The sequence below is a fragment of the Homalodisca vitripennis genome, chromosome 1 (genome assembly GCF_021130785.1).
Source record: "Homalodisca vitripennis isolate AUS2020 chromosome 1, UT_GWSS_2.1, whole genome shotgun sequence".
Classification (NCBI taxonomy): Eukaryota; Metazoa; Arthropoda; class Insecta; order Hemiptera; family Cicadellidae; genus Homalodisca; species Homalodisca vitripennis.
Genome location: NC_060207.1, coordinates 230,539,916 through 230,552,782, shown reverse-complemented (window position 1 = coordinate 230,552,782; position 12,867 = coordinate 230,539,916). Strand labels below are relative to the sequence as shown.

General features: G+C 31.6%; 1 protein-coding gene across 1 annotated transcript in view; it reads right to left on the bottom strand.

The window, feature by feature from the left end:
• Nucleotides 1–12,867, bottom strand: part of LOC124353133 (nephrin-like) — an 83,511-nt gene that overhangs the window by 39,534 nt on the left and 31,110 nt on the right. Inside the window, exons 3-4 of the mRNA XM_046802986.1 lie at nucleotides 5,383–5,493; nucleotides 4,850–5,056 (exon numbers count right to left, since the gene is read on the bottom strand). Coding sequence (XP_046658942.1) covers nucleotides 4,850–5,056; nucleotides 5,383–5,493 — 318 coding nt within the window. The remainder of the gene's footprint in view (nucleotides 1–4,849; nucleotides 5,057–5,382; nucleotides 5,494–12,867) is intronic.

Below are 12,867 nucleotides of genomic sequence, written 5' to 3'. Positions count from 1 at the left end.
TACACAAACATGGATAAAGGAGTTCTGCGATGAGGCAAGTCAATTCATGGAATAAGGCTAAGTATAACTGAAGCCTTTTGGCTAACTAAGAAAAATTATGCTTCCTCTTGACCTGATAGTTGTTGGCTCATTCATACCTGTGCTCTGCCCTGGCTGAGTTTTTGATCCAAAATATAATCATGGTCCTCATGCAATAGCTGATTTAAAAATCTTATCTTTAAATTCATATCGAACTTGTTGATAAATAGTGTAAAGTAATGATCTATTGGCGAGGAAATAAAATCATATAAAAATAACGATTAAATTCACCGTTATTGTTAAAACTAACCAGCTGATACATTGTTATTTACGTTAATAATATTCAGTTCTACCTCTTGCTTTTCTAACACGATGTAAAATTGTATGTAATGTTCTGACAAGGTTTATACAAACAATTACTCACTCACCATATCGTGCATATTGGTAATAATAACTTGTTTGCTTATTTAACAATAACATTTATTATTAAAAACTTGTTTTATTTGCTGATTTATTTATTTCATATTTACATTTTTGCTTATTTTATCTAACTAAGTCCGGCGCAGAATCTATTGACAGAGTTAAAATAAATAAAAAGTTATAAATTTTACAGTTTATAATTAATTATGTTTAAAGACATTCTTGTGGCATTCGCTATAATTTAAAAATTTACATAAATACTTTCAAAACATATCTCTATCTAGTTAACGATTAATAGACTTTAGATACTTATTACTTGGTACAAAATAATAACCCTAATACATAATGTACAAGTAAAATAATTATTAGATCAAGAAACAATATCATTCGTAATAGATAAATAACGATTGGAATGATTTTATATAACTGTCTAAACATATAAATATATAACCTCCTTATATTGAACAAGTTTTTATAGTGGGTCTATTTTATTGAATACTCTATTTATAAAACAATTTGTAGTTAACTTATTAAGAATTTGTATATTAAATTTGTATATATTTGTAAGTATGTAATTGTATGCATTGTATTTTTGAAATTTATATTTAAAATTTGAAATAAATGTTTACAAATGCAGGATTTGTAACGTCTTATCAATTTCCCTGAAATAACTTTGAACAAGATTTTACGAGTTTTGTGGTTTACAAGTTATAGTAGTTTCAGTTTACATCTTACGTTGATTCAAATCTCTATAATAGAATTTCCCGAATATGGAATATTCAGAATGCTATGCCATGAATATTTATTTATTTAAAAGATTCATATGAATAGACATCATATTGAATATTGGACGGTTTTATGACATTAGGGCTGCCAGTTCTTTCCACCCCGGTGTAACGTTATGGGATATGGCTGACCTTAGATAAGCTAGTGTAGGCCTCCTTGCCAACAGTCTGAAGGATGAAAGTAAATATTTTTAAGAGAAGCTGATGCCCTTTTAATCCTTATTCTACCCGTCTTCATGGGTCTTTTACCTGTACGAGAATTAATAAATAGAGTATAAAGGAGGAGGGAGTCGATACAGTACAACGACGATGGTATTGATAAATACTCGTAAGTGCTAAGGTCACAGAAGAGATCTTACCTTGAACTCACGAGCAAAGTCCGACTTCAGACCGCTCGGCATTAGGTTCCTAAAATAGAATTTCCAAAAACATTCCTATTACCTACTAACGTATTTCCTACATGTATATTATCAGAATATATTTGACCACAGCTGATATGACTACATAAATTATAAATTAATTTATCTCCTGGGTCTGTAAATAAACCTTGAACCTATTAATTTATTAATTTAAAACAATTGTATTGTAAGTATTCACTGGTAGATAATATGATAAAGTATCTCTTTATTGAGAACTGAATGAGAGAGCGGGTAGGATACGGCGAGACGGAGAAAATTGAGGGTGAGAGAGGGATAAAAATGTGGAAAACTTTAACAAAAAACGATGCAACATTAATATTTAATCGCATTTTGTAATAGTGTGAGTAGATTTTTTTAAACGAAACTACATATATTAATATGGATTCAATATCATGTAAAGATAAAATAGGAGTACATAAACATCTTTCTGGATACTCAAGGATCAATTTCGATAAAAACGAAATAATACGGTAAATTATGACAAAATATTTATTTTTTTTAAACTAATATGAGGTAAGGAAAATGTTTCAGAAAGACATAATAATTGACTATTGCATTCAAGGCGGGAATTAGCGGAATGGAATTCTTGGCAAATTAAATGGCTTCACTAAATATAGTAGGGTGTGTTTGGCCGAGGTGAACTATCTCAGGTTTGTCCTAAACGGGCGGGCGGTGCGCTGGATCCTGGCACTTGTGGCTTGGCAAGATTCCAGAGGATCACTCCTGGAGCACAGCCCCTGTTTATCCTTTAAACTATAAACTTTTGAACCTACAGTATTATCCATTTTGTTTTGGAATACAAAGATCTGCACCCGTTGTATTTTATTTGGTATTCAACGGCATTTCATACATGATGAGAAGAACGTGATGGACAAGAAATGCGTATACAATATTTCAAATATTGTACGGGTGTGAAATTTAGCTGAACTTGTATTGTCTCGTCCAATACTGAAGTGGATTTGTGAAATTCTATAAGCAGAATATAAATTTTAAATCTTTGATCTTAATAATAATACAATAAAAAGGTATTTCTGTAATAAATTATACAATACGTGCTACCAAAACCATCCGGATCCGAACTATTTCTCATATTCCTTCCTCAGCTTTGTCTAAATATGCATTAGCATAATATAGAATGTTTACCAAGGTTAATTATATTGTGTTTTCTTACATGGTGCTAAACTAGTTAATGTTTCTTACATTCTTGCCTGTTATGGTTATTAATAAACATTTCTGTTTCCTATCCCTTATTTATCTTCTTAGTAATTGTATGTACTCGAATTTTTTCGTTACATGAAATTTATAACATACGTTAATAATTACTATCTTATATAACATTTATCTCCGTGACTTCGCTTAGCACAAATTTGTTTCAGCACTGCATGATATCGTTATAGATTCATTGTATAACCACTGGCCTTATACTCATAACCCATTGTATGCTATTAACTCATTACTGATAACTGCAGAGCTACAGTCATTTCTTATTTTTGTTACTATACAATTTATTTTGTTGTACATGCTGCACTACGTTTTTATTTGAACAAGCGCACATGAGATTTCATATAATGGATAGTTTAAGTCACGTTTTGTTACAATAGACTGATATAGGTTGGTGTCAAGCTAATCAATAAGCTCCCTGAAGAGATCAAACAATTGAATGACCAAAAAAATTTAAAACTCGACTAAGACTCCTTTCTTTGGTGTCGAGGGTGTTTTACTCGGTTGAGGAGTTTATGGAGAGCCGCTGGGACGAAATTCAAAACTAACACGATCAATCCTCTGGTTCTGGTGTGGCAGTGGCAGGATTGTCTGGTGGGAATGAAGATGAGATTGAATGAGAAAACATGTGACTGTGTGCGTGAGTTAATGACGTGTAGGCTTACCTTTTTATCATTTAAATATTTTTTGCTGTTTGTATGCAATGTTATTATTGTTATCGCAATAAAGTGATATTATTAATATTATTATTATTATAGAGACATAAACTGAAATAAAATTTAAGTTTTAATAAAGCGCACTCTGTTAAAAATTATTAAATCCGCGTCGAATAGCACTAGTGTTTATTTTTAACACTTATATTAGATTCTTGACTCAATATTAAATCCAATAGTTAGGTTATTTTCGTGTTATGAAGATATTTTCTTTGAAATTCGTCATCATTACACCAGTAGTATTGTTAAGAAAATGGTGTAAAAGACATTATTTGTACAACTCATAAGCACAAACAAGCAACTTAAAACAAACACATGACTGCGAACTGTCCTTACAACAGATTCATGCAAGTACCATTGCCTGTGTTATTCTGTCGACGTTGAAATCCGTCTGCAAAAGAGAATATGATACGTGTGATATTGGCCCTCCAGTGCAATATCTGAACCCTCGCGAAGGTTTTGTTTACTGTTGAAGCCTACTGTGATTACTACATAAAATTCTCGTAACAAACTAACTTGGGACCGAATCTTCTTGTTACCTACGGTCAGAGTTCTTCTGAGGTAGTAGTTTACAACGTAGTTTTTGAGATAATCACGGTCAATTGCAAACATAATATTTATATTAATATTTGACTTTTAAAACTATTTAAATTAATTAGACTAGAAACTTCTTTACGTTTGCATCCAGAGATTACAGGTAATTCAGGATGGGTTTTGATTGTGTTAGTTGAGTTACCATGAAGAAGAGATAACATGATATATATCCATAATATGAATTTGGATAACCGGAAGTTCAGATCTGGCAAATCCTCTAAAATTATAACGTGCAGTGGACAGCACTGCATCGTGTCAAAGCTAGACAAAGGCTTAACGCAAATTAGGCTTCAACCATTACAAAGTCATGCTCCGCAATAGGCTAGACCTATTGATCCACCTTTTCACTCCAGTTCCATATCATTTTAGGCTAGTGGTGTGCCACTTCAAAACATTCATAGGGTTTCACAAGTATAAGTGGCCATATTTTTCAATATATATATATATATATATATATATATATATATATATATTTTAGGTTCAACTGTAATGTAAAAATCCCTCAGGAGTGTTGATATTACACGAATCACGACGATATTAAAAAATAGTACATTTTTTAGCATTATTCCCACAATTAAAGTTAGTTTGCTTGTAAATTATTATATTTTTGTGGAAGTACATTGAAACGCAAAGTGAATTGTAGATGATTAAAACTGAGAATGGTCTGATAATAACTCACAGTTCATATCCACGTGGACAGTAGAGCTAAGAGGGAGTGTCTTGTTGTTGTTCCACGCCCTACATGTCAGCTCAGAGTGTAGATCCTCCCTGCCCAGGTCTACCAGAACCACCTGGTTCCTTACAGCGCCTCCCTTCGGTGACACCGTGGTTCTGTTCGTGATTATCTCATCTCCTCTGTACCACAGGACGTGAGGGGGTGGTCTTCCTATTTATACACCAATAACAGTTCAATTAACTCTTTATTTTTTGAATGAACAATCTTTCTCTAACATTGAAGCTACTTCAAAATTCAAGTTAAAAGTTGTTAATATGTTACATGAGTTAATATTACATACGTCCACTGATAAATAAACCATTATTATCTGGGACAAACATTAAAAATATCAACAACATACAAGTTGTGAGTTTTAAATTAATGCATTACCATTGAATTTATAAGTACTTTAATCACTTTTAGCCAATGTTTATATAAGATTTTAAATTAGATATAACTGAAAATGAAAAAAATATGTTTGAATATAATAACATTACCTCCGTGAACTTCACATGTTAAAATGAGGTCGGATCCTTCCGTGTAAGGACCAACGACAGACGTCCTTTCGATGTGGCTCTCATCAAAAATGGCCATCTTGGAGGGAGGCACTGGAAAAATAAATACTCAAGATAAAATATTACTGAGGAATACATTTTTTTAAATTTTTCATATTCAAGGAATGAGTACGCAACATAAAGTGGAGCGTTACAGTTTTCACTGAGGTTGCGTACTAAATTTCAAGTCCATAGGACATTTTATTTTCGATATGTCCTGCGGACGGGCAGACAGAGAAACAGTGATGATTCATAAAATAAATCTTTTCATTCCCAGGCAGGTAAAAGATTATCTTTTTTTTTACTTATAGGCTAAAATTATGCACAGCCGAATTCAATGGTTGTACGTGAAACATCATATAACGCGTTCTTATATGATGCGCGTTCATACGTGGAAATATACTGTAAGTATAATTTAAAATCTTCCATATTACTTATTTTTCAAAATATGTTCCCAAACGATACGATGAAAATATTTTCATCCGAAGAGGTTTCACAGCATTTCTTAAATAAAAACAAAAAGTTAACAAAAGATGATTTTATAACAAATATTTATGTTATTATGTGTATATTCTTACTATTTGACTTCGTCAAACTTCACATGAGGATTCCTGAAATGTGACGGCAATGACTCAATTATTTTTTAAAGGGAGCTTAGAAAATTACACTTAGTCCTTTCAGGATGTTTGCGCTGCTTTCGGAGTGATATTTTGATTGGGTAAGGTTTTGAGTATAGGGCCACCTCCTGTCGAGATTCACGAGGAAAACTTTAGAACAAGAATCTCGTCATGTCCCCTAGGAAGAAGGAGATGCCAGCTCTCTACCAGCCTCTCCAGTCAAAGCAGGTATAGGTTGGCAAACCCTATAGAGCCTAGACTTTGACTCTTAGGGAACAAACCCCACCAACTCCATCAGTCGTCTCCTGTATTAGGCTAGACCTATCGATTAATCTTGCGCCCCAGAATCTCAACATTTGATGTTAGTTGTGTACCGCTCTTGGTTATCCATAAAGTTGACCAGATTTAAGTGACACGTCGGTTTTTGCTGTACCCAGTCTGGGTTCAACTGGAAGGTATAAACCAGCCAGAAGTGAACTCTTCTGGTTAAATGACTCTATTAATAAAAAATAATTATTAATGCTTGTTATGCATTATCTGAGATGGAAGTCGTCCTCCAATTAATATAGCTAGTCTTGATTAACCCTTGCAGTGCCATCCATGACCGGATGAAGTATCCTCTGGAATCACTCTGTAGGACATCACCAAAAATGTCCATGGGCACTGTATTGGTTTCCCCAAATAATAATATAATCACTATTTATCATTATGTAACAGTGAAAATAATTTAATTCTTAGTATTTAGCATAGAGTTGAGTAATATATTGTGTATTAAAGTATTTACTTCAAATCTGTACATTTCAATAGTATTGATATAAATCCGTGTAAAATGCATCTCTTATTCTCAGTATAAGTTAATTTAATCATATATTAGGTAAATACCTTCCATTAAAGCATACCATAAGTATATGCAGTACCCACCATACTAATTCATAAATGTTCCTTCTCGACAAGCAAACGTGATTAGAATCATACGTCATGACGTCACACGTGTCGGGGAGTGGTCACGAAACTTGATTGACTACGTAACAAACAGATCTGGCCAAAACCTAATGAAATAGTTCGTTATTGACAAAAGACTTTGACATGGAGCATCCGGCCGGTCGATTGAAATCAACTTACGACCTGAAGTTTCAGTAGCACGGGGACAAACAACGGAGGAAAATAAACAAACCGGGGCCAAACAGCGGGGCTAGCTCGATGTAATCGTGTTATTTGTTGTTGCAACGGACACTTGTTCAGCGGGGACCCCTCACCCTCCATCAAACACCCCCCTCCCACGACACACGATACCCCTGAACTGCCCCTAACAGGATCAGGCCACTCAATCTAATTGAAACAAATACTGAATATGCTGTAATCCGTCCAGATACTATTATAGCAATAAAATTGTGTCGAACCTAATGCTGTATATCTGACAGAAGATCCCATGAAGGTGGTATTAAGAACATGTAATTGTTTTGAAAAAAAAAAAAAAACATTATTTTGACAGATCTTTGAAATATTTTCGATCTACACTTACTTTCTTTATTACATTTTTCCAACAATATTTAATTAGTATTATTTATATATTTATATAAATAATATAAATATTTATTATTTATAGTAAAATATGTATTTCCAATAATATTCTATTCCCATAAAACTGTTAACTGACATCCATACAAGATTCAACGTCAAAATAAACAAAATATATGCTTAATAGTAAAATAAGGTTATTTTTATAAGAAGAACTTCTTTTACGAAGGTAAAAGGTATAATTTTTTCGGCTCATTGTTCTTCTATGATGATGGACAAGTTACTATGTATAAGATTGCTGATAAGGATTTTATATATCGAGCATACAATAGAACTTTTATTACATATATAATTAGTATATCATTTAATATTTTGTTCTTAACGCATAAACTAATAGTTTTAATTAATTATTTCAATTCGCGTAAAGGCAGAAAATCCTAATTATCGCAGTAATTTGATATAATAAGCATTTTAACATTATCGAATAGTTTAGGTAGTGACACTTGTAAATTGTTACTTCAATTACTCAATTACTATTTAATTGAATTCAAAAGCCATATGTTTATATAAAAAAATGACGCTTCAAATCAAAATTATACATTTCTTGACTAAAACTTTTGTACAATCCAATGAAAGCATTTTACAATTATTTCTTCTATTAATTCATACTGCTATGTATTTGTAGGCGATTCTTCGAAATAGTACAATTAACATAAAGCATACAGATTTTCCCTTTTAAAGTTTTGGCATCAGCATCTGGTTCGTATACATCCTGCAAGTTAGACCACTGTCTAGTTTATGTAGTGTTACAAGTATACGCCGCGTAGTTAAACTTGCCCTACACTCAACTTGGTATGATTTATTGTAATTCCTTACTCGTGTATGTTACATTCTGTGACAATTAGATGTGCACTCAACCGATGCTTAATGCCTCTATAGCAGATTTCATTTGATGTGACTCTAGTGGAATTATGTAGGCTATATTAATCTTTTCGTCTTAAAAGTATCGTATTTTTTTATTAAATAAGTGTTTTTAAGGTTTTCATACACCTAATACGTTAATAATTTCTAGATCTTAACTACGAGAAGAAAAATTAAATTTTTTTTACAATTAATTATAAAGTTTATTTCTTTCTAGAGTTCTTAATTATCTTTCACGATATTGAACGAAAGTTCCAACCTTCTATTTCATGATAGGTGGAATGGAGGTGTAGCCTGTGATTTATCCCTTGCGTATTTGGGATAGTTTACAGCAGTAGTAGAGGAGTAATCTTCTACCACAATAAGAGATAAAACTATTTGGTTTTTAAAACATGTTCTAAGTAGTTCGTTACTTCTATCCCTACCAAATGCGCAATGCTTTTCTTCGTTTTAATAAGCTTTATGTAAAGGGCTATAACACACTGTATGTAACGCAATCATATTCTGATTCCAATTGAAATGCAAATTTGAATTTCTAACGGGCATTTAGTAAATTTCTAAACATTTATCTGGAATATTCGTATTAAGTTACAGTTACAGTAGCAACCAGCACACATAATAAATCAAATATAATATTTCTTACCAATTGATTTATTCCAAAATTTGATGTAGTTCACTCAATGTTTCTTGATTAGCAAACTCAGGTGTAAAGAATAACACAAGAAATAAGGAAAGTCTGCTAGTAATAAATGTAAACAGCAAAGCGATAGTAGCAAGACAATAATGTGTATAGCACTTAATTCATAATTATTAGCTGATTAATACATATAGCAGAGGAAAGCAACTGTTAGCTCTAGTAATTATACGTTCTATATCAGTAGTAAAGTACATTGTCAAGTTCAACTCTCAATTACATTAGAAACGTGAATTACTTCTAGTAATTCTGTTGCAGTGCATGTTAGAGATTCGTTATGTAATACAATGTGAAACACATATTAAAATACTGTAAACTCGGAAATTCAACACATAAATTTAAGATGTACATAAGAAAGTTGGATACAAAGGGCTACATTTTGCAGCTATATATAAGACTATATTAACCTGTTATTGAGGTTCCTGCATGCAAAAAAGTCATGTTCAAAGTTCATGAGCTTCTCTGAAAGAAATATATCGTATAGCTTCCAACGTAGATGTGTTCGGGAATAGAGCAACTTGGGAATGGATTCCTTGGTTGCCTCCTAACTCGAACAAACCCCTCAAGATGTTGTAAGATGGTTTTGAGCGATTCCTCTCCGTGGAAATGTATGCAGGTGATTGTAGAGGTACGTGCTCGAGAATGCTGTCCTGGTAGTTCTGTCGTAGTAGGAAACTTGTCCTGAATGTTACAATGAGTTTCTCCTGTGTTCGTATTCAACTGCCACTATCTATCTTGTAACTATTCCAGAACATCTACTATCTATCTCATTTTACAACATATTACATTCAAGTTAGTTTAGTGCTTATTATGTTTTATGCACAGAATTGAATAGACAGCTACAATAGGATGATTCACAACGATTAACATTTGTATTCACATTGATTTCAACATGAAATATAGAGTTCTAAAAGCCATACGTTGACTTTACAGAATTAAGTATAGTATTTCCTTTTTACTGCACTATTTAAATTTCTAATAGATGTTAGTAATTTTAACAAGAATACATCCATTGTATATGAGGATGGAAAATAAACTTTGATTAACAAGAATATATAGTAATTCTCCCTTAATCTAATTTAATTACGAGATCTGATCTTTAATATTAATTTTTATTATTCATTGAACCACTAGCTTGTATATACAGTATAAGGTGATATTATTAATGTGCTTTAAGTCTTCTAAATTTTCTTTCTGGCTTGATTTACAATATTAGGTTAGTAAATAGACCTGATAAATTTTAACTATATACTTTTAAAACATTTATATAATAGCATTTAATTGTAAAATAAAGTGTAGTAAAGGCTTTTAAATAAATGTCTAGCATATATGGAAATAATATATTATTTAAAAATAAACTTGTACATTTTTGTTGATGTCCTTTAGTCTCTCAAAAATGTATCTTCACTACGTGACAGTAATATTTAGTTAATAAATATTACTCATAAGTCTCCAAGCAATAACTGTATAAAATTAAATTAAATTACGTATTTTAATTAAGTCCAGATACTACCAGAACGTTTACAATACATTTATTCATTTAGTATTTGGTAATGGATCCGTTTTTAAATAGAAGGGTTTCTGGGTACAAAGCCATAGACATGTCTTTCAACTAGTTAGGGTTTTTGGGTACGAGTTACACGATAGCCCACAACTACAATGGAACCGAAGGACAGTTTAGTTACATCAGATTAGTTACAATTCAACTACAGAAATGCAATCGATACCTTTTAGCTAGAAATTGTATCCATTGTACATTGCATTGTACCGCATTTCCCGCAATTGTTGACAATAGCAAAGTAACTTCCATTTTTCATTACAATAGGAACAGTATTACACTTCTTTAACAAAAAAAATCATTTGATAGGGCTGTACGAGTATTAGTTTTGTAAATTAATAAAATATATAAATTGGTATAACTGAATTGATCTTTAGAGACACATAAATGTTGAATTTTACCATATATTTTATTAAATGACCAGTGCCGGCATGTACAAATTTTTTTAAGAAACCTAAGACGTCTAAGGTAGAGGATAAAATATTGTTTCATGCACTAAAAATTACGTTGAACCGATCGGGTAATAATTTATCAAATATAATGATAAAATATTTCACTGCTTTATGGCTTTAACCCGATGATCTTACTTATGTTTCTTCAGACTGAGTTTTTTTTATATTTCAAGGTCTTGAGTTTTTTCTGTTTTTATCGAAGAGTAAGACTTGTTCAACCCCATGGTTAAGGATGGGAAATGATCCATCAAAATTTTAACCTGTAGATAATAGGTTTAGTTCCTCCTCATTTTAGTGGTGATATCATATCTTATCGCACAGCAATCATTTTTATTTCTTGAATCTGGCCTATAGTGGTTAGTGTAACTTTATTTTTGTTCAGTTAAGATTAGTATTTGACGAGTACTATATTATACATTCTTAATTTTTTTTAATTTCTTCTCTTGTGTGGTACTCTATTTTGACCATATGTTTGTCTTTTGTATCTTTAATTCGGTCCATTAATACTAATATGTACCATCAAATCAATTTCTAAAAAACGAAATATTAATTATTCTTGTATAATTTAGTTTCCTTTTCGCGTTAAAGAGGCCTAATTTTAAATGTATTTCTTAGTTTAATATATAACAGCTCAATCAAAGATAAATTGTTGCATTGACTGCATCAAAATACGATCAAGTAATGTTTAATATGGAAGTGTTGCACTTTGTTAGGGGTCACCTTTATATTAAAACCTGCATTCATGCAAGCAGTTGGCAGTTGGCATTCATAATTCTCCTGATTTTCAACCTTTGCTGGTTTATAAATGTTACCTTCATATTATACCAGGAGATGCCATTCCTCTTTCCTTTTCGCTCAATGCAAAAGAATTAAGTTTGGTACATAAACACTGAAAATTTATTTAATTCAATATATCCATAAAAATATTCTTTTGTTACTCTATGTACTTTTAAGTCAAATATTCAATTTGTTTAAGTGGAAGTTGTCTTTGAATTAAAAAAAAAAAACTGTCTATAGTTAATGATGAATAAGCTGTGTATTTTGGCCTGAGAAATAATCGTCGACTTTTCATGTTAATAGATTTCCACTAAGAACTTGAAGAATTCATTAACTTTTTCGAGTTGATGGTATGCTTCTTCTTATTAACACAGATGACCATATATTTTCTTCTATGTTAGTCTCATTGGAGTAAACATAATCAGTTGGAAAATACTAAAATTAATGTTTCCTTATTCCTTAAAAACTGCGATAGTCTAATCTATTTACAAAGACCCTTGAATACACTTTTATTTTAAGACCGTGTTTGTTGTAGGTCATTGTACCGAAAGTAATTTTAAGTGGGGGAATTTTCCTCATAGGGATTGTTCATCATGAATATTCACACCAGCCTGGCTTCATAAAATGGCTTTAGACTACAAACAATATGTCATGATTTTTTAAAGGAAATTAAATCATGAGACCAGGTTTTAAATATCTACCTAAATGTTAAAAATGCATTAGAGAAACTTCGACAATCTTGTTTCAAGTAAGATTCCATATTTCTTTTATTTCCCACCTTTATTTATTTAATAACATCCTATATATTAAAGTGTTAAAAGACTCTTGATTAACTTACAAATTCAGATTTTTTCCCAAGTAAGGTGCCATGAGTATGATTTACTTCTTCGT